The sequence below is a fragment of the Malaclemys terrapin genome, chromosome 4 (genome assembly GCF_027887155.1).
Source record: "Malaclemys terrapin pileata isolate rMalTer1 chromosome 4, rMalTer1.hap1, whole genome shotgun sequence".
NCBI classification, from domain to species: domain Eukaryota; kingdom Metazoa; phylum Chordata; order Testudines; family Emydidae; genus Malaclemys; species Malaclemys terrapin.
The window spans coordinates 115,641,807-115,661,180 of record NC_071508.1 but is presented as its reverse complement, the minus strand read 5'-3'; the positions used below and the strand labels follow the sequence as shown (position 1 = coordinate 115,661,180).

The window sequence follows — 19,374 nt, the reverse complement described above, 5'->3', positions numbered from 1 at the left end:
CTGCCCTTTGACGTGAGGTGGTTTTCCTGCAGTAACCCTCAGCAATAACTAGTGATAAATTAGAATACTCACACTTCATTTTTTTTTAAATAGTCTAACAACTTGAAGCTTTTCCCCTCTGGCAGGTTTGGAATAGAGAACTTGATGTTTACTACTTGTGGAAAGTGCTAGGATGCCACAGTAATGGTTGACATTATAAAAACTTATATGGGGTTAGAAGTGATGCATATTCTCCCTAGTGACATCATGTTCAAAGGGCTGGAAAGACATCAGACCAACCTTTTGACCAGTGAAAGACTACATTATTTTTATCATTAATGGGTCATCAAAATACAACTCCTGGATCCCTTTGTTTAATATACAGGTTTTCTTTGTTCTCATAATTTAATGTCTTGCTTCAGTGGATCTTTAAATATTTATTTCAACATTCCCATTCGAAAACACCTCAAATTTCCCTTCCAAAGAAACTTCTACTATTGCATACAGTAACTTTTTCCTTTAAAGAGGAGTTTACACTTAAATGGAAAATACCTTGTTTATGCTTCTAGTCCAGGGGGGTGGCCAACCGGAGCCTGAGAAGGAGCCAGAATTTACCAATGTACATTGCCAAAGAGCCACAATAATACGTCAGCAGCTCCCCATCAGTTTCCGCCCACTGCTCCCAGCGCCTCCCACCTACCAGCAGCCCTGCTGATCAGCACCTCCCTCTCCCTCCGCCACCTCCCGATCAGCTGTTTTGTGGCATGCAGGAGGCTTGGGGGTGGGGGAGAGGAGCGAGGGCATGGCAAATTCAGGGGAGGGGATGGGAAGGGGTGGAGTGGGGGCAGGGCCTGTGCGGGGCCGGCTCCAGGGTTTTTGCCGCCCCAAGCGGCGGGGAAAAAAAAAAAGCTGCGATCGTGATCGGTGGCAGTTCCACCGCCCCGCTTTCTTCTTCAGCGGTAATTCAGCGGCAGGTCCTTCCCTCCGAGAGGGACGGAGGGATCCACCACCGAAGAGCCCGACTTGCCGCCCCTTCCCCTTGGCCGCCCCAAGCACCTGCTTGCTGAGCTGGTGCCTGGAGCTGGTCCTGGGCCTGTGGCAGAGCCAGGGGTTGGGCAGTGAGCACCCCACTGCACATTGGAAAGTTGGCACCTGTAGCTCCAGTCCCGGAGTCGGTGCCTATACAAGGAGCCACATATTAATTTCTGAAGGGCCGCATGTGGCTCCAGAGCCACAGGTTGGCCATCCCTGTTCTAGTCCAAAGCTTTCTTTTCTCACTTTATATTTTTTATTAAGAAATATTTGCATGAAAACAAGCTTTCATTTTTTCAAATCCCCCCTGCTTTTGCTGTTTCAGCCTTATGTGGAGTTATCAGTTTGTTATTCTTATACTCAGCAATGAGGACAGGGTTTCAACTGTAATAGGGAATAAATAGGAGTGGATGAAATCTTCAAAATAGCAAGCTCCATTCCATGAAAATCTCCTTAAAGATAAAGCAAAAGATAAAGCAAAAGGCAAGAGAAGCGCAGAGACTGTGAATGAACTGAGATGCATGAATTGAGTTTTCTGATGGAATGTTTTTCAAAGTGTTCCATGAGGTGAAAGCAGCTCTTTAATGGTGCAAGGATAACAGATACATTTTCCGATTGTACTTATGGCCTCTGTCTTCTTGGTATCTGAGCCTCTGACAAACATTAAGGAGTTTATCCTTCAATACCCTGAGAAGTAGAGAAGAATATTATTCCCATATTACAGATAGGGATTTGCGGCAGAAGGAGATTAAATGATTTTGCCCAAGGTCTCGCAGGAAGTTGGTGGCAAATCTAAGAATTGGTCTCTTGAGTCTCATTCCAGTGCATAAATCCTCAAACCACATTTAATTTTTTAGTTATCTGAGAGTTGAACGCTATTTTATTCAAAGGTGCTAATACAGGGGAGCCTCTCACTCACTCCAAACCCTATGTTTTTTCCCCCTATAAACTTAGTTCTCTTGCAAGGTATAATACAGAGAAGAGATGGGGTAGCAGCTTCAAAAAGGTGCTTCCTGCTTTAGATGGGATCCACAAGCTAATTTTTTAACTTTGTTTTTATTTTTTTAAAAATACTAAAACAAGCTTTTTACCTCTGTGATGGGTTCCCCCGTGGGTGCCATGTGGAACTGGGATACCACTGAGCCCCCTGATCCACCAGCCTGAGCTTCCTCTCACACTGTACTGCTGTGACAAGCTGCAAAGCCCTCTGGCCTGCACTCTCACCAGTACACATACAGGTAGGGACATACCCATTTGCAATTACATGCAGGCTTTCTGACCAGCCCCTGCATAGGAAGGCTAACTTAAGGCAACTCCCAGCTCCCCAGGCATGTACCCCTCTGAAGTATACACCCAAAATTATACCGTCTTGTGCTACACAGGGAACTGTATAGCATAAGCTCATAAAATTTGCCCCCTCCTTCAGTGTGGAGAGGAATATGCAATAGCCTTTTCCCCGAGTTATGATTTTCACACACTTCACTCCAACTCACTGGTTTAGATAAAGAAAAAAGAAGTTTATAAAGTACAAAAGATAGATATTAAATGGTTATAAGTCATAGAAAAACGATCAAAGCAGATTACCTAGCAAATAAACAAAAAATGCAAACTAAGCTTAATATACTAAATAGATTGGCTATGAATAGCAGATTCTCACCCTAAGAGATGATACAAGCAGGCTGCAAATTCTTAAGGGGCAAGCTGCACTTGCTTTACAGCTTGGAATCCGCAGGTGTTTCATTCACAAGCTAGAAATCCTGTTAGCCTGGGTCCAGCACTTCCCCCAGTTCAGTCTTTGTTCCTCAGGTGTTTTCAGGAGTCTTCTTGTGTGGGGAACGAAGAACCCCAGATGAAATCACTCAGTGCCTTATATAGCTTTTGCATATGGCTCAAAAGCTTGTTCCCAAAGCTTGGTTCCCAGACCGGTCTGTGGAAAAATACTGACATCCCAAGATGGAGTCTAGAGACAAGTGGTCTCATCACATGTCCTTGTAGAGTCATAGCAGCCATTACTTAGAGGCTGTCTGTAGCATTTTCAGGAAGGCTCCTCAGGTCGGAGATAAGCTTCTCCTAAGGCCTATTGTTTATTTCCTAATGGCCCACTGCCATGAATAGGCCCTTCCCCATCCACTATCTAGACTGAAAGCATCTTGTCTAGTGGGCGTTACCCAGGAGTATCTACATTTGAAATACAGTTACATAGTCAATATTCATAACTTCAGATACAAAAATGATACATGCATAAAATAGGATAATCATATTCAGCAAATCATAACTTTTCCAATGATACCTCACATGACTTATCTTGCATAAATAGTGTTGACAACTATCTAATGAGACAAACCCAAACACCCTTGCCCTGCCCCTTCTCTGAGGCCCTGCCCTGCTCACTCCATCCCCCCTTCCTCCATCACTTGTTCTTCCCCACCTACTCATTTTCACCGGGTTGGGGCAGGGGGTTGGGGTCTGGGAGGGGGTGCAGGCTCTGGGCTGGGGCCGAGAGGTTCAGAGTGTGGGAGAGGGCTGCAAACTGAGCCTGAGGCAGGGTGTTGGGGTGCAGGAGGGGGTGCGGGGTGCAAGCTCTGGGAGGGAGTTTGGGTGCTGGTGGGGGTGAGGGGGTGCAGGCTCTGGGAGGGAAGTTGGGTGCAGGAGAGGGCTCCGGGCTGGGGTGGGGATTGGGATGCGGGAGGGGGTGAGGGGCATGGGCTCTGTCCGGGTGATGCTTACCTCGGATGGCTCCTGGTCGGTGGTACAGTGGGCCTAAGGCAGGATCCCTGCCTGCCCTGGCCCCGTGCTTCTCCCGGAAGCGGCTCGCATGTTCCTGCGGTTCCTGGGGAGAGGTAGGGGGCTCCATATGCTGCCCATGCCTGCAGGCACCGCCCCCGCAGCTCTCATTGGCCGCAGTTCCTTGCCAATGGGAGCTGCGGACTTGGTGATCGGGGTGCAGACAGCGCACGGAGACCCCTGTGCCATCCCCCCAGGGGCCGCAGGGACAAGTCGGCCGCTTCCAGGAGCGGCGTGGGGTCAGGGCAGGCAGGGAGCCTGCCTTTGCCCCGCTGCGCCACCGGACTTTTAGAGGCCTAAAATCTTCTGGTTTGGCTTCAGTAGCCTCCAGGAGATAGAGCTCGATTCCAGGAGACTTGCAGCAAACCCGGAGGGTTGACAACCCTATGCATAAAATACATCATAATTAGGTAATAATTGTATAATAATAAATCACTATGAATAATATGGGGTGCAGTGTCACAACCTTGTTAATTTGCATACTTTATAAACCATTCTAAAAAAGTTAGAGCATTCATTCCCCAGTTCCCAGCAAGGATAGTGCTGAACTGAGGTGTCTCATAAATACTGTAAGCCTTCATTATTTTTGCAAACTATACTACATAATATTTATTAACGTATTGTGTAGTATTATAAATATAATAATTAAAACTAAGCTGCAGTTGTCAAAATAAAAACTTAAATGTTGTGTGACACATGGTTCTTTTAATTTTTGTTTGTACTTGCTAATTTGTAGTAATTAATCATTCTAGATTAAGTCTATGGGTGTTGTATACATATGTACCAGAGGACAGAATCTGGCTCTGTGTATTATGCTTTACCTTGCGTTCACTGATAGTATTTTTTTTTTTAAACATATCCAGGCTCTGTTAATTAACCATGATCATTATCATCATTATAAACCCAAAACAAAAACATACTGTAGATGTCACATTTCCTGTTACAGAATTCAATAGGGCCTTTCACTAGAATGGACCTTTAAAATACTACAGAATTCTGCTGATCAAGAATATAAATAAATCCTATAGTCATACCTTTTATCAGTATGCCTAGCTATCTAATCTATCTAATTACTAATCAAATAATTAAAAATAACACAAATTTCATGTGTATGTATTGTATAACATTCAACACTGATTTAGTGGTTAAAGACCTGGGAATCAAACCTTGGTTATTTTCCTGGATGTGTCACAGACTTGCTATTTGATATTGTGATATTGGACACGTCTTTTTCCCCTCTCATCAGCTCTGCATGAGGGGGAAAAACTGGGGGACAATTCAGAGATATTTCAAGGCCTAGTGTAGATTTTGAGCAAAAAACATGCAAATATTATAACTACATTCCTACATCTGGATCTTCCTACTTGCAATAAATTATTTGTAGCAGAAGTTTAGTGTGTCAAAAAAAAAAAAAAAGGCAGCAGCTAGCTAGCTAGCTCCATTTACTAATGGTAACACTGCAAAGTAAATTTTGAAGACAGAGCACGATGGGATCTTCTCTGGCAGAATAGGGCCAGGTCAGTTCATCTAAGTCCTCTGACCCAGTAGCCTGCAAATAATCTCATCCTAATAGCAGAGGCACTTTTGTTAGCTATATAGCATATCAGAGGGAGAACAAAAGAAAATTATTGAATGTATTTTCTGCAACTTCTATGCATTAGACAACAGTAAACCCTAGGACCTGTATTATTTAAATATTGGGAGTCAGTTTGTAATTCCACAACACATGCATCTCTGAAAACAAAATTAGAAGTCTTAAACCAGAACCAGTAAAGCCCTCAAATGGAAAATATTCTGTTAATAAAATAGCTAATCTGTTACATCTTTACCTAAAAAAAAAGACATTTTCAGAGTTCATTTTGAGAGTACATAGGGCCAGTTAATGAATGAAACCTTAACATGTAGTGTTACTGTATATGTCATTTGGAGTCCTCAGAGCTTTCAAGAGTTACTTTCATCTTATATTTTTTTTGGTGAGGGTGAATGTTATTGCTTCCCTAGTTTTCTAAAACTATCATTTTCTCTTCCATACTGATGGAGAGTATTCCATTAATCTCAGCATGTTGTGTCTCTGCAACAAAGTTATTTAAAAGATGTACCTTTTCTTACATTAGCTTTATTTTTAGCTGATTAACTTTTAGCTGTATGCCATATAGTTTTAGCCATGTCAGTTCCAAGATATTGGAGAGACAAGGTGAGTGAGGTAGCATCTTTTATTGAACCAACACTATTCTCTCACCAATAGAAGTTGGTCCAATAAAAGATATTACCTTACCCACCTTGTCTAACCTTTAGCTGATCAGTTAACAGGAAATTGATAGTTACAGAACAGTATTTTAATAATCTGGTGCTTGCAAAACATATTTTTAAGCCAGTCTTATATTCTGTATTCATTACAATGATAGAGAACAGTAAAAAATAAACTGTATAGTCAAGACATCAAATTTCATTGCAGATTCAATTCACATAGCTCACTAGAGGGTGCTCTCTGCTAGTGGATTCAATTGAAGATACCATAGAATTATTCTATTTTAGTTTCAGTTCCAGTTACTGTACCTGTAATCCAAGAGGGAAGCCAGTTGTAGCAAATGATTTGTGTATTCATATTAGTGCTGACCTTGGATTCAACAGAATATTAGGAAAACTTTCTTAATAGTGAGGTTTAATAAACTGATATTCGGTGATGATGATACCTACCTCTTCTGTAGAGCTTTTCAGCAGCGGATCTCAAAGCACTTAACAAATGAGATTAGTACAGGTGAGGAAATTGAGGCACAGAGGTTAGATGACTTGCACAAGTTTAATGGGGCTAGTGACATAGCTGGGAATAGAACTCAGGGCTCCTGCATCCCAGTCCAGTGCCCCGTCATCTGTACCATGCTGAAAAAGGTGGAAGTCCCATCACTGGAGTTATTTAACACTTGACTGGTCAAAGCAATCAGTACATATACTATAGAGACAAATTCTGCAGTGATCAGAGTAGGGTAGACTGGCAAGATAACAGGTCTTATTCCATTTTGAATCTTTGTGATTTTGAGTAAGAATGCTCCCCAAAGTGGTTATTTTCCATCAACTTTCAAATCCGATTTTATAAACTGTCTTCCTTTTCTTTTCCTACACCACTCCACTCTTAAAAAAAAAAAATGCTTTTGCTATGTGTAAAAAATTTCTAATGGTAATTTTTTTTTTTTTTTTTGGGAAGGTGTCAGAGCGGGTAGAGAGAAGACTTCAAGAGATAGAACAAGAAATGCGCACAGAAAGGCAGGTGGTAGAAAGACGCCAGGACCAACTAGGACATATGTCTGTGCAGTTGCAGGAGGTATGCAAGATAGTTCAGTTAAGTTCTTGCTGTACTTGTGAGCCTCGCTCAGACAAGGGAGCAAGGGGTCAAGTGTCACTCTTCTATGGTTAAAAGTATGTACATTAACAAGCTCTGCTGGATATACCCCTGGACAGCAATAATCTATAGAGACTGTCATTCCCTGATGCAGTGTTGCTAGTGTTAAATATTTCTTGTTAGTGGCACACAGATCCTAAGAAAAAGACCGGTTCCTGGGTTTGATCCATTTAAAAATGTTTGTACTGTTTTTTTTATTCTAAAATTGAACTATTTAGGAATAGTGAGCAATCACTTTTTGAGTACTGTTCTATGGGCCAATTAAATATAACGTGGGCCAATTAAATATAATGTACTAGTTAGGCACCTTTCTGGTGCTGTGAAATCATTTGCTCTCAAAGTGAATTAAATGTGGTGAGCCACAAGAATAGTGTTGAGGAGAAGACCTCAATTATTGTTCATTTTAGAAAAGAAAATTAGGAGAATTTTTCCCTGACCTTTTTTCCCTCTTTCTTTAAAAAATTTATAAAATACACAAAAGAGAGGCAAGGAGCTTGCTTCCAAAACTAACACATGAGAAACCAGGAAGACTGAATATTTTGCATTCTAATTTTTTATTTGACTAAGAGTTTGAGCTATGATTTGGAATCCCATATTTGACTGTACAATGGGGATCACTGCTGATATTAAATGTTTAATTTAATATTTTGTCACTTTAAGTGGTGACTTGTGTGCTTTTTAAAAAGCAACTGTGGATTATACAGTGCAGTGGAAACTGAAGTGGATTAATTTATATTGACACTTCCTATTTTGTAGAGGGCTATAAATTCTCCTTAATGGTCATATTTAAGAAGATAACTTTTTTCCCTATTAAAAGAGTATGTTATGCTTATCAAAACGTTTTTAGTACTTTGCCGATAGGATGTCAGTAACAGCTTTACATTTCTACCTCCCCTTCCTCCCTTGTAGATAGTGAGAGATGGGTGAGAGTGCTTCATTAGGGCTCTCAGAAGAGGAAAGTATTTCTTAGGCTTTTCTGAGAGAAAAAATCTTCAAATATTCTTCAATTTTCAGACTGTGTTACTGTCCATTTCGTGGACATATGTTTAATGAGAGCTGTTTGATATGTCATTTGGTACTGTTACCTGCTGACATAAATACATTTCCTTTTTTGCCCTTTGTAAGGAGTAATGATTTACCTTAAGGACATTTTGACAGTTGGGAATTCATTTTCAAATTGAAGACTGATGTTTTGCTAATGATGAATGTGTTCTGTGTGTATGTTTCCCGAGCAAGATATTCTGCTTCCATAATCTTTGTTACAGCACTTTGGAACAATCTGTTGCACTTTTAATGGCTGATGTTAAATTTTATGCTATTGCATCTTCTGGTGAAGGTAGAACAACATAATCTCTAAACACTTTGCTGAGTTTATTAAACAGCAGTTTGGACAAAATTCATTTGAGGATAATTTTGAAAAAGAACATTTTAGTACTTGAATCCTACTTCTTCGTGCTTTGAAATAGTGATTAGATGGATCATTGGCAGTGGCTCATTGTCAAAGGCCCCGATCCTGAAATGAACTTTGCATGTTTGTATCCCCTACAGAAGTGTGTAGGATTCTGGACAGGCCAAGGGGCCCCCCTGTATGGAGCTCACTGAAGATTGTCCATAAGGGGGTGTGGGTGGGGTGGGGGGGAGAGCCCAGGGTTGGGGCAGCAGGGGGTGCGGGTGGGGTGGGAGCCCAGGGTTGGGGCGGCAGGGGGTGCGGGTGGGATGGAGGGGGAGAGCTCAGGGTTGGGGCGGCAGAGGGTGCGGGTGGGGTGGGGTGGGGGGGAGAGCCCAGCGCTGGGGCGGCGGGGCGGCAAGAAACCTAGAACCGGCCCTGATTAGTGGTAGGTTTTGTGATGGACATCTGTCCACTGGGAATTGTACTGAGATCCCCCAACTTATTTCCTACAAACTAGACCGCAGAATAGCCAGTAGATGGTGCTGACTTTTTGCTACTGCTGACCAGGGCTGGACTTGAAGAGAGAGGCTCTTTATCTTGTTACCAGTACTGGAAGAGACATCCCCCTAATTGCAGATAAAACATTAACCATCTGTCACAGGGTAGCTGGTCCCTGTAGATAGATGAAGCCCAGTGACCCTGGATCAAAGCAGGTGAGCCCAATCCAGCTAATTAAAGATGGAGCCTATAAAGGGCTGCTAGCAGACAGCTGGAGGAGGAAGGACTGAGGCAGATCGAGTTCCGGAAAGGGAAAGCCACACAGGAGTGGAGCTAGTTCCTCTGGTGTGTCCTTGGAGCAAGGGGCCAGGGGTTCAGGGAAGCATGACTGTTACTCCATGCAAGGAGTGGAGCTGATTGAGGCTGGGAACCTGCCAGGATCTGGAGTGCTAGAGACCCCTGGGAGGGTGGCCCTGAGGCCAAGGATTGAGTTAAGATTGTTTTCTGTTTGTTAACCATTGTTAAGAAGATAAACCTCCTTGACTGAGACTGCGTGTGTGTGACAACTCATGCTTGGGAGCTGAGGTGAAGCTCCTGCCTGGTGATACCAGCCTTTATAGGGAGAAATTTCTTTTTGATGTTGTGTATAGTGGTTTCAAAAGGTCAGGTACATAATAGTGGGAATGTTTTAGTTTTTTAAGATGTGGCAGGGATCAGCACCTTTTCCCCTAGTCACTGCTGGTTCAGGGCTAGCTCATGAGAAGACTTATTAGTTCCCAAAGTATTTGTATTGAGTTGCCAATAAACATTTTACAGTAGCATCTCCAAAATGTCAATTTTAGCAGAACCTGCTATTATTATATATTAATACTTCATAATATGCTTATAAAGTATTGGTTTCCAGTCCCGCAGGAGATTAACAGAACTATATCACTATTTTGCTATATCCTTAGTTTGCTGTGTGTTTGACATTTGTCCAGAACAGAATATAGCAAGTCCCAGACCTTATAGCTATGTAACTTGCAATCTCTGATTTGTGCATTTGGATATGAGAATTCGTTACACTCTTTCAGGCACAATAGACTTAGTAATTTCACTAAAAGACTTTTAAATGTTCATATTTAACTGATTAACCTGCTCGAAAGGTTGAGTTATAAAATATCAATATGACTCTTTGGGTGAAATCCTGGCTCTGTTGAAATCCATGGCAAAACTTCCATTGACTTCAGTAGGACCAGAATTTTACCCTTCATCTTTTGTAAAACAACATGAAAAACATACAGGAAGTTTTAAAAAAGTTTCTCACAGATGAATAAAAGAAAAGTCCTTTTTGTTTTTCAAGACACTTTTCAAAATATTGCTACTAAAAATAGAGCCCTGAAATGGGAAATATTAATTGTCACAAAATATCTCAATTCAATATTGGGGCTGAATGGTTTATAAAGGAATGTTTCTAAACTAGTTTTGACTGTATAATTTAGGTAATGATATTCGTTACATTCATTAAATCAAACCAGCTCAAATATGCCTTTCAGCTTTTGTAACTGAGAGATCATTTAAAGATTTAAATGTTGATGCTGGTAAATATTGAAGAGAATGCAATGAAGGCAACTGGCCACTACTTGTCAGTGTTTCACTATCCTACAAAAGCCATCATTCTAAATTTAACAAATGCAATTGCATACTTGCAGAGCCTAGCTGAACATGACTAATTTCTTTTTTCAGTGATTGTTTTCCATTTTTGAATGTTCAAATTTATTATTTTTATTCTACCATGTTACTATCCTTAAATGAATTGATTTTTTTTTTAAAAAAAAGTGACATGACAGTGTGTTATATAGAATGTATTAGGAATATTTTTCATCTTCAAATTTAACAGCTAAGCCATATTTTTGAGTCTCTTTCTATATGATGTGGCTGGTATGATTACATTATTTTATTAGTAGTATTTGTTTCCTTTGTTTCTGAGCTACCCTGATTACTAATAATGTTTAGACATTATGTGCATGTGAAGCAGGGTGGATAAAAATTGATGGATTTTTTTATTTAAATACAGGTTTATTTTTTAAAATAAATCTATTTAAAATTGAATTTGAAATTAACAGCCTTTAAGACCTACATTTATAATCTATTAAAATCATTTAGATTAAATACAAAATATTTTGTACAAGTTTTAAAAATGTCATACTACTTTGATGCAAATCACTGCCTAAGCATCTAGAACCAGAGTCTGTTGAAGTGCTAGATCAGCTTTTGACAGAAGTAGCCTCTTCTGCAAATGCAGCAACAATATTTTTTTCATTTCTGTTTATTCAGCTAGTTTAGGACTCGTTCATTCAAAGTTAAAAAAGAATTGGGGGTTGAAAAAGAAGAGAGGCTTGTTTTCCTCTACCAATCTATGATTAAAAACTTGGTGTGGGATGTTGGAGGATGAGATCTACTAGTTTTAAAATCTTGAAAGACACAGTGACAAGAAATAATCAGTTCAGTTACCTAACTACAGATAATACTTCATTTGTTTAATAAATCAAGTAGTTTTAAATGCAAAACATATTTTGATAAACTTTTTAATCCCTTTTTTCCTTAGGTTTCCAGTGCATTTAAGGTAGTTTTATTTAATTTAAAAAATGCTGGTTTGGGGCATTTTAATTAAATTTGAATTTCCATCCAAATAGAGCTGGATGCAAATCACAAGTAAAAAATTTACTATCAGTATATGACATGCTTCATACACCATTTTCTAAAATAATAAGTATCAAATGAATCAGAATAAATGTAAATGAAGCAACAGTTGCTTAAATAAATTCTTATAGATATCACGTATACTCTTGGTTAGCAAAAAGAAGCACCAAATTTAGTTTATAGGGATATCTAGTTGTAAATCAACTCCTTTTAATGGTTACCAACCAATGAGAATCTACCATCCCTTAGGAAAAGAACTAAAAAGTACAAATTCAAAACATGATGAAAATCGATGGCTTAAATCAAGGTTTCCTGCTTGCTGATTTAAATCATGATTAAAGTCCACCCCAATGTGAAGACAGACTTTAAATAAATGTATACAGTGCAGCTTTGCTTTCCTCCTCGAAAAACTTTTTTTCCAAACTGTCTTCTTTAGTTAGAAAGAGAAACATAAATATGCACAACTAGTTTTTAGCATTAAGATGATGCATATGCAACTTACATTAAAAATCATATGATCTTTGTTTGGCTGATCTTGTGAGTCTTTACATACAGAGGCATGCCGTCAAGCTGTTTGTTTAAATGGGAAAGGAAGAGAGAAATGGGGAAGACTTTGGGAGTGGAGGACAGGAGGAAATTGGGGGCATACAGAGGCCCTGACATGAGGGAGGAGATGGGGATGATGCAGTGAGTACTTGAAGTAGAGGGGGACGGGATGGTGGGACACAGGGCGTTTGTGGACGAGAATGGAGGAATGCAAGGAGTCCCTGGAGTGTTCAGTGAGCTTGGCCTACAGAAGCAACAAAATGTGCAATCAATCCTCTAGCAGTTCTTCCTGCTCCCACACCACTTACTTACTACATGCTACTTACTGAGAATACAAGCTCTTTGGCAGAAAGACTTGTCTGTTTATATTTTGTTAAAATGCTGTGTGCATCAGTGGCACTATATGAATCAAAATAGTTCTTCGAGTGCTTGCTCGTGTCCGTTCCATGCTAGGTGTGTGCATGCCGCTTGCACTGTTGCTGGAGATTTTTCCCTTAGTGGTATCTGTTGGGTCAGCTCTAGCCCCTCTGGAGCTGCACGTGTATGCACTGGTGTAACACTGGTATACCCCAAAGCAACAGCCTGGCACCCCATATTTGCTATGGTGATATGATTATGATGTGTTTTGTACAAAGCATGCCTTGTGAGGTATCATTTTAAGTGCAAAATCTGTCAGGACTTCAGATCCCAGACTAAGAAGGACCGAAACATCAGACTAAAGACTATCCTCATGGAAGCCACCCTCAGACCTGTCTCAGAACTGAGCCACACCTATTGGACACCAAGTACTTCGGCATTGATGTGAAGCACTCCGCCGGCACTGAATTCTTCTCAGCACTCTTCTCCATCCCTGGTGCTGAGGAAGAAGCACAAAAAGCAGTGCAGTGAGAGAGGGTGCTCACCAGTGCAGATGAGAGACAGGCAGGGAGAGGGAGCGAGACCCATGCCGGGCCACTCTTCTATCCCTGGACCCGCATTGGCACCATCGACAATGGAGTTGAGTCCAGTGCGGGAACCTCCAATGACACCAGGGAGCCACCGCGGTATGGGTGGATTGAAAGTGCTGTCAACCCCAGAGGCTTTCCAGGCAGCTAAGGATCTTCTCTCTCTTCCAGTCCCTCCAACCTCATCCGGAAGCAGGAGGGAACAGGTTGCATCAGGCGCCTTCCTGGCACCAGGTCTCCTAGCACCATCCAGGGGCAAGTCCTATTGATCCCAGCATCCCACTCCCTGGCACACCACTAGTCCCCGGAACCCCCAACACCAGATGGAAGCGGAAGCAGGTACCTTGGTCCCCGAGAGAGGAATCCTCTTTGGAGTCCAAAGGGAAACCCTATGTACTGCCAAAAGCCCACCACCAGTACCCAGCCTACACACCATCAAACTTCACTGCTGGTCCCTCTGTGGGCATCTGGCCACTGCACCCCTGGGGGTTCCCCTAGTACTGGGGCCTGCCTCCCACCGCTCCTCCTCGGTGGCCTCAGAGAGATGAGCTACTGATCCCTCCTGCTCGGCACCGGATCCAGACTCCAGTACTGGCCCCGGTAACGAAATCCAGGACATGCCTCCAGTGGACATAGCTGAAGAAGAGGAAGGAGCCCTTCCTCTGGTGCAAGCCTTCTCCTCCTGCCCCCCAGATGAGGCTGTTGCAGGTCCCAGCAGCCTACTTCTCATGGGCCCTGAAGTCATCCTGGGGAACCTTCTGAAGTGGGTCACTTCAATCCTGGGCTTGGAGATAGAAGAGCTCAGCAACATCACACAGCCTCATTGATGTCCTGACTGTAGAAGCTCCATCCAAAGTGGCCCTGCCCATCAATGAGGCGGTGATGGGACCAGTCAAGGCCCTATGGCAAACTCCTCCTTCTCTGGTTCCTGCTTCAAAGAGGCAGAAAAACAGTATTATGTTCCAGCAAGTGGGTTCAATTACCGTACTCGCACCCTCCTCCTGGGTCCCTGAGGTTATCTGCAGCTAACAAAAGGGCCAGTCAGGGCCAGTCGAGTGCTACCCTGAAACAAAAAGACACTAAGAAACTGGTCCTTTTCGGAAGAAAGGTTTATTTCACGTGTAGCCTACAAATGCATGTGCCAATCAGCAAGCTTTGCTTGGGAGATACAATTTTAATCTATGGGCCTCCCTGAATAAGTTCAAAGACTCCCTGCCTCGGGTAAGAACATGCCAGGACATCTCTTTAGGTGGTTCTGGATGCTGCTGACTTGGTGGTCAAGACAATGGCCATTATGGTCACCATGAGGCGCTCTTTCTGGTTCCAGTCCTCCAGCTTTCCCCACAATTCAGGACTCCCATTTGAAGGCTCCTCCCTTTTCGCGGAGCAGACAGACAGGAGACTTCATGGACTGAAGGACTCAAGGGCCACCCTATGATCCTTAGGCCTGTACGCTCTGTCTGCCTACAGAAAACACTTCAGGTTGCAGCAGCCTCCTGGATTCTCGGGATCTCCAAAACAGGAGCCCTACAAAAGAAAGGGCCGAGGTTATCAAAGGCTCCAACCACTCCTGAATACCTCAGCCTCCCAGTCAGGGCCTCAGAGATACTTTTGTAGGAGGCTGTAGCAATGTTGGGACTCACCCCTGTTGCGCCTCCTGCTGGTCGTCTCGGGAATTAGCTCTTCCAGCCTCCGGAGTGCCCTCTGCAGGCCGGTGTCCCGCTTACCGCTTGGCCCCCGTGTCCCTCCCAGGACCCTGGTGCCCCTTTCTCTGGGTGCTGCCCCCTGGCAGTACCCCCACAGTTCTGGGTCTCCCCCTCCCAGGGGAACCCCCACCCACTATCCCCACTTCGCCTCAGTCTTGGCTACTGCCCAGTCTCCATCTAGCCCCCGTTCACTGGGGCAGACTGCAATATCAGCCACTCATCATAGGCAAAGGGGTTCGGACCTGCTGCCTCTGCCTACCCATGGGCTGCTCCCTGCAACCTAGTACCTAATAGGCCTTACGAGGCCTGCAGCCTGGGGCTTTCCTAGGCCGGAGATCCCCGGCTCCCTTGGCCTTTCCCCAGCCCTGCTCCAATCTAGGTTCCTTGCTTAGGTCTCTGCAGCCAGGCCTTTCTCGCTCTGAACGCAGAGAGAGAGAGAGACTGTTGAGCTCCTGGCTCCCAGCCTTTTCATACAGGCCAGCTGTGGCCTAATTGGAGTGTGGCCCAGCTGCAGCCGCTTCCCCAATCAGCCCAGCTTTTAGAGCTGCAGCCCTCTCCAGGGCTGCTTTTACCCCTGCAACCCTCTTTCAGGGCTGATTTCAAGCCCTTTAGGGCAGGAGCGGGTGTCCATCCAGCTACACAGGCCTTTTGAAGGTGCTTGTGAGGGCGCTGTACCAGTTGCCGTTTCAGATCCGCCTCCCCTTTCATTTTTGGAGTGTCTCTCTCTCTTTGGCCCTGCTTGGGCATCCATAATGTCAGATTGATGGTTCCTGAGTACAATGACAGTTGGATATACCCTTCAGTTTTTATCCATCTCTCCCTGCCAGCTTCCACCCTCATCTTGGATCTCTAGCCCCTCAATGGATATCTTAAGAAACTGAGATTCTGCATGGGCTCCCTGGCTTCCATCATTCCCTCCCTGGACCCAGGAAACTGGTACGCTGCCCTTGACTTAAAGAAAACATACTTTCATATTTCTATCTTCCATAGCCACAGAAAATTTCTTAAGTTTGTAGTGTGTCATTGTCACTATCAATTCCCTTCCTTTCCCTTCAGTCTATTGGCAGCCCTAAGGATTTTTATGAAGTGTATAGCGGTTGTAGCAGCCTTTCTTCAGGTGGTGTGATGTTCAGGTCTACCCGTACCTCAATGACTGATTGATCAAAGCTCAGCTGCAGGCTAAAGTGCAAGACAGCATCAGCACAGTCTGAACCACCTTCAGGGTGCTGGGCCTGCTGATAAAGAAGCAGAAGTCAACTCTTTTCCTGGTTCAGAGAATAGAATTTATTGGGGTTGTACTTGACTTGACCCACTTCCAGACCATGGCAAACCTGATATCCAAGGTAATGGTCCATCCAAATACGACAGCTTGCGTGTTCCTCAGGCTACTGGGTCTCATCATGGCTTGCACTTATGTGGTTCAATATGCAAGGCTGCTCCTCAGTCTCTCCCCCAGATGTGGCTAGCATCAGTGTACTCCCGAAGCACTGCAGACACCACTTGGACTTAGCACTTACGGTATTCCCCCTGCATCTCGGTCCTCACCTCCCTGCGCTGGTGGAGAGAACCAAGTTTAGTAATGATGGGGGTGCCCTTCGTTGCCTCACAATTATTGGTGTCTTTTAGTCTTGGATATGTCAAACGTATGGTGGGGAGTCCATCTCAATACCTCAGGACTCGGCCTCTGGTCCCGGGAAGAATTCTCTCTTCACATAAATGTCAGGGAGCTCATGACAGTGCGCCTGGCATGCCAAGTATTTCTTCCCTAGGTCTCAGGCAAGGTGATTCAAGTTCTGACAGACAATACAGCGGTCATGTTCTATATCAACAAGCAAGGAGGGGCTCAGTCCTTTACCCTGTGTCAGGAGGCCATTGGTCTATGAGACTTCTGTGTGAAACATTCCATTCATCTTGAGGTGTCTCATCACCCAGGAGCCTGGAATGTATTGGTGAATCATTTCAGCTGGTCCCTCTCTTCTCACCACAAGTGGTGTCTTCACCCAGAGTTCATCAGTGTATCTTCCAAAAGTTGGGGCCTCCCCAGGTGGACCTGTTTGCCTCCAGGCAGAACAGAAAATGCCATTAGTTCTGTTTGCTGCGCAGGCTCCCTCTCCAACACCTTCCTGTTCTTGTGGGCAGACTGACTACTATATGTCTTTCTCCCAATCCCATTGCTTCACAGGGTTCTTCTGAAAATCAAACAACAGGGGACAACGCAGGAATCTTCCTAATAGCCTCAGAATAGCCATGCCGGCATTGGTTTGGCATGCTTCTGGACCTCTTGGTAGCAGTGCCACTCTCGCTCCCGCTCCACCTAGACTTGATTTCACAAGGCCATGGCCGGTTGCTTCACCCGAACATTGCTTCCCTGCACTTGACTGCATGGATGTTTCATGGCTGAACCCTGAAGAACAGGACTGCTCGGAACAAGTTCAGCATGTCTTACTAGCTAGTAGGAAGCCTTCCACGAGGGCTACCTACTTGGTCAAGTGGAAACGTTTCACGTGTTGGGCCTCCGAACAGGATCTCTCTCCATCTCAATCTTCTCTTCGGTTGATCTTGGATTATTTGCTCCACCTAAAGCAGCAAGGTCTAGCACACTTGTCTATTAAGGTTCATTTGGCAGCCATCTCAGCTTTCCATCCTGCAGTACGTGGCATATCAGTGTTTTCTCACAAAATGACGGTCTGGTTTCTCCAGGGGTTGGAAAGACTCTGTCCTCAAGTTTGCAAACCACCCCCCCCATCTCCCATGGGACTTAAAGCTGGTCCTGTCAAGGCTTACTTTTGAGCAGTTAATGTTGTGCTTGCTACTACTTCTCTCCTGCAAGGTTTCCTTCCTGGTGGCGATTACCTCGGCCAGAAGGGTTTTTGAGATCAGGGCCCTTACATCAGAACCACCTTATCCGGTGTTCTTCAAGGACAAGGGCCAACTGCGCCCATCTCCAGCCTTCCTGCCAAAGGTGGTGTCACAATTCCACAACAACCAGGTCATCTTTCAACCTGTCTCCTTCCCAAAACCTCAAAAAAGCTCTGAGGAACAACTGCTTCATATGTTGGATGTTAGGCAGGCCCTCACCTTTTATATTGAGAAGACTAAGCCCTTCCACAAATCCACACAACTCTTTGTAGCAATAGCAGAAGGGATGACGCGGCTACCTGTGTCAGCCCAAAGAATCTCATCCTGGATAACTGCCTATATTTGGGCTTGCTACGAGCAGGCAAACATCCCGCCTCTGGCCATTGTGACCACTCATTCCACAAGAGCCCAGGCATTGTCAGCAGTGTTTCTTGTGCAGGTACCAATCCAGGACATCTGCAGAGCCACAACCTGGTCATCAGTTCATACCTTCGAATCCCACTATGCCATCACCCAACAGGCCCAAGATGATGCCAGTTTTGGGAGAGTAGCGTTGCAGCCAGCACATCCATGAACTCTGAGCCCAGCTCCTGGGGTATTGTTTGTGGATCACCTAGGATGGACTGGACATGAGCAAGCACTTGAAGAAAAATGGTTACTAACCTTTTGTAACTGTTCTTTGAGATGTGTTGCTCACATCTATTCCATAACCCATTCTCTTACCCCTCTGTCGGAGTTACTGGCAAAAAGGAACTGAGAGGGTGTGGGTTTGACAGTGTCCCTTATACTGGTGCATATGCGTGCAGCTCCAAAGGGCACTAGAGCCAGCCCAACGGATACTAATAAGGGAAAAATCTCTGGCAACTGTGCATGCAGCGTACTCACACCTAACATGGAATGGACATGAGCAACACATCTTGAAGAAGAATTGTTTCAAAAGGATAGTAACCATTTTTTGTTACCTATTCTAGCTCAGACTAGAGATAGAGGCATGTTTTTATACCACAAAGCCAGGAATACAGTTTTGGGGCAATGGTTAGAGTCTTCCATTCTTCTAATAAGTACAGTGGAGTAGGAGGCGCAATGGCATATTCCTTTGGTAGCAACTTGCATGGTTGATTTTCTTCAGTTCCTTGTAAATAATTGTAACACGCTTTTTTGATTATTCCAGCCACATCTTTTTTTCTCACCTCGCTTTAAATTTATATAAATATTCTGAGTTATAAAATAATAATTTATTTGGCCCAAATGATAAGTGGTTTACCTGCTTATTGTGATAATCTCTTCTCAAATTGGGTTCTAGTAGATTACTTATAAGAACTTTCTAAACTAATTCTACCAACTCCGCCTCAAGGAATTTTTTCACAAGAAAGATGTCACCACCCAAAACTATCACATTCCCACCAACAGTCATATAAGAAAAAAGAATCATCTGTCTGGACATCTCCAGTGGACAGAACCACACATTAGATCATTACATTGGTTGCTTCAGCAAATAAATAAAAATTGTGAAATCCTCAACCAACATTACATTCACCACAATCTCTCCACCACAAA

General features: G+C 43.7%; 1 protein-coding gene across 3 annotated transcripts in view; it reads left to right on the top strand.

Moving 5' to 3' along the window:
- The window catches only part of CEP128 (centrosomal protein 128), a 409,764-nt gene that overhangs the window by 35,284 nt on the left and 355,106 nt on the right, over window positions 1-19,374 (top strand). For all 3 annotated transcript variants that reach the window (XM_054028732.1, XM_054028729.1, XM_054028731.1), the window contains one exon: window positions 6,998-7,114. In XM_054028732.1, coding sequence (XP_053884707.1) covers window positions 6,998-7,114 — 117 coding nt within the window. The remainder of the gene's footprint in view (window positions 1-6,997; window positions 7,115-19,374) is intronic.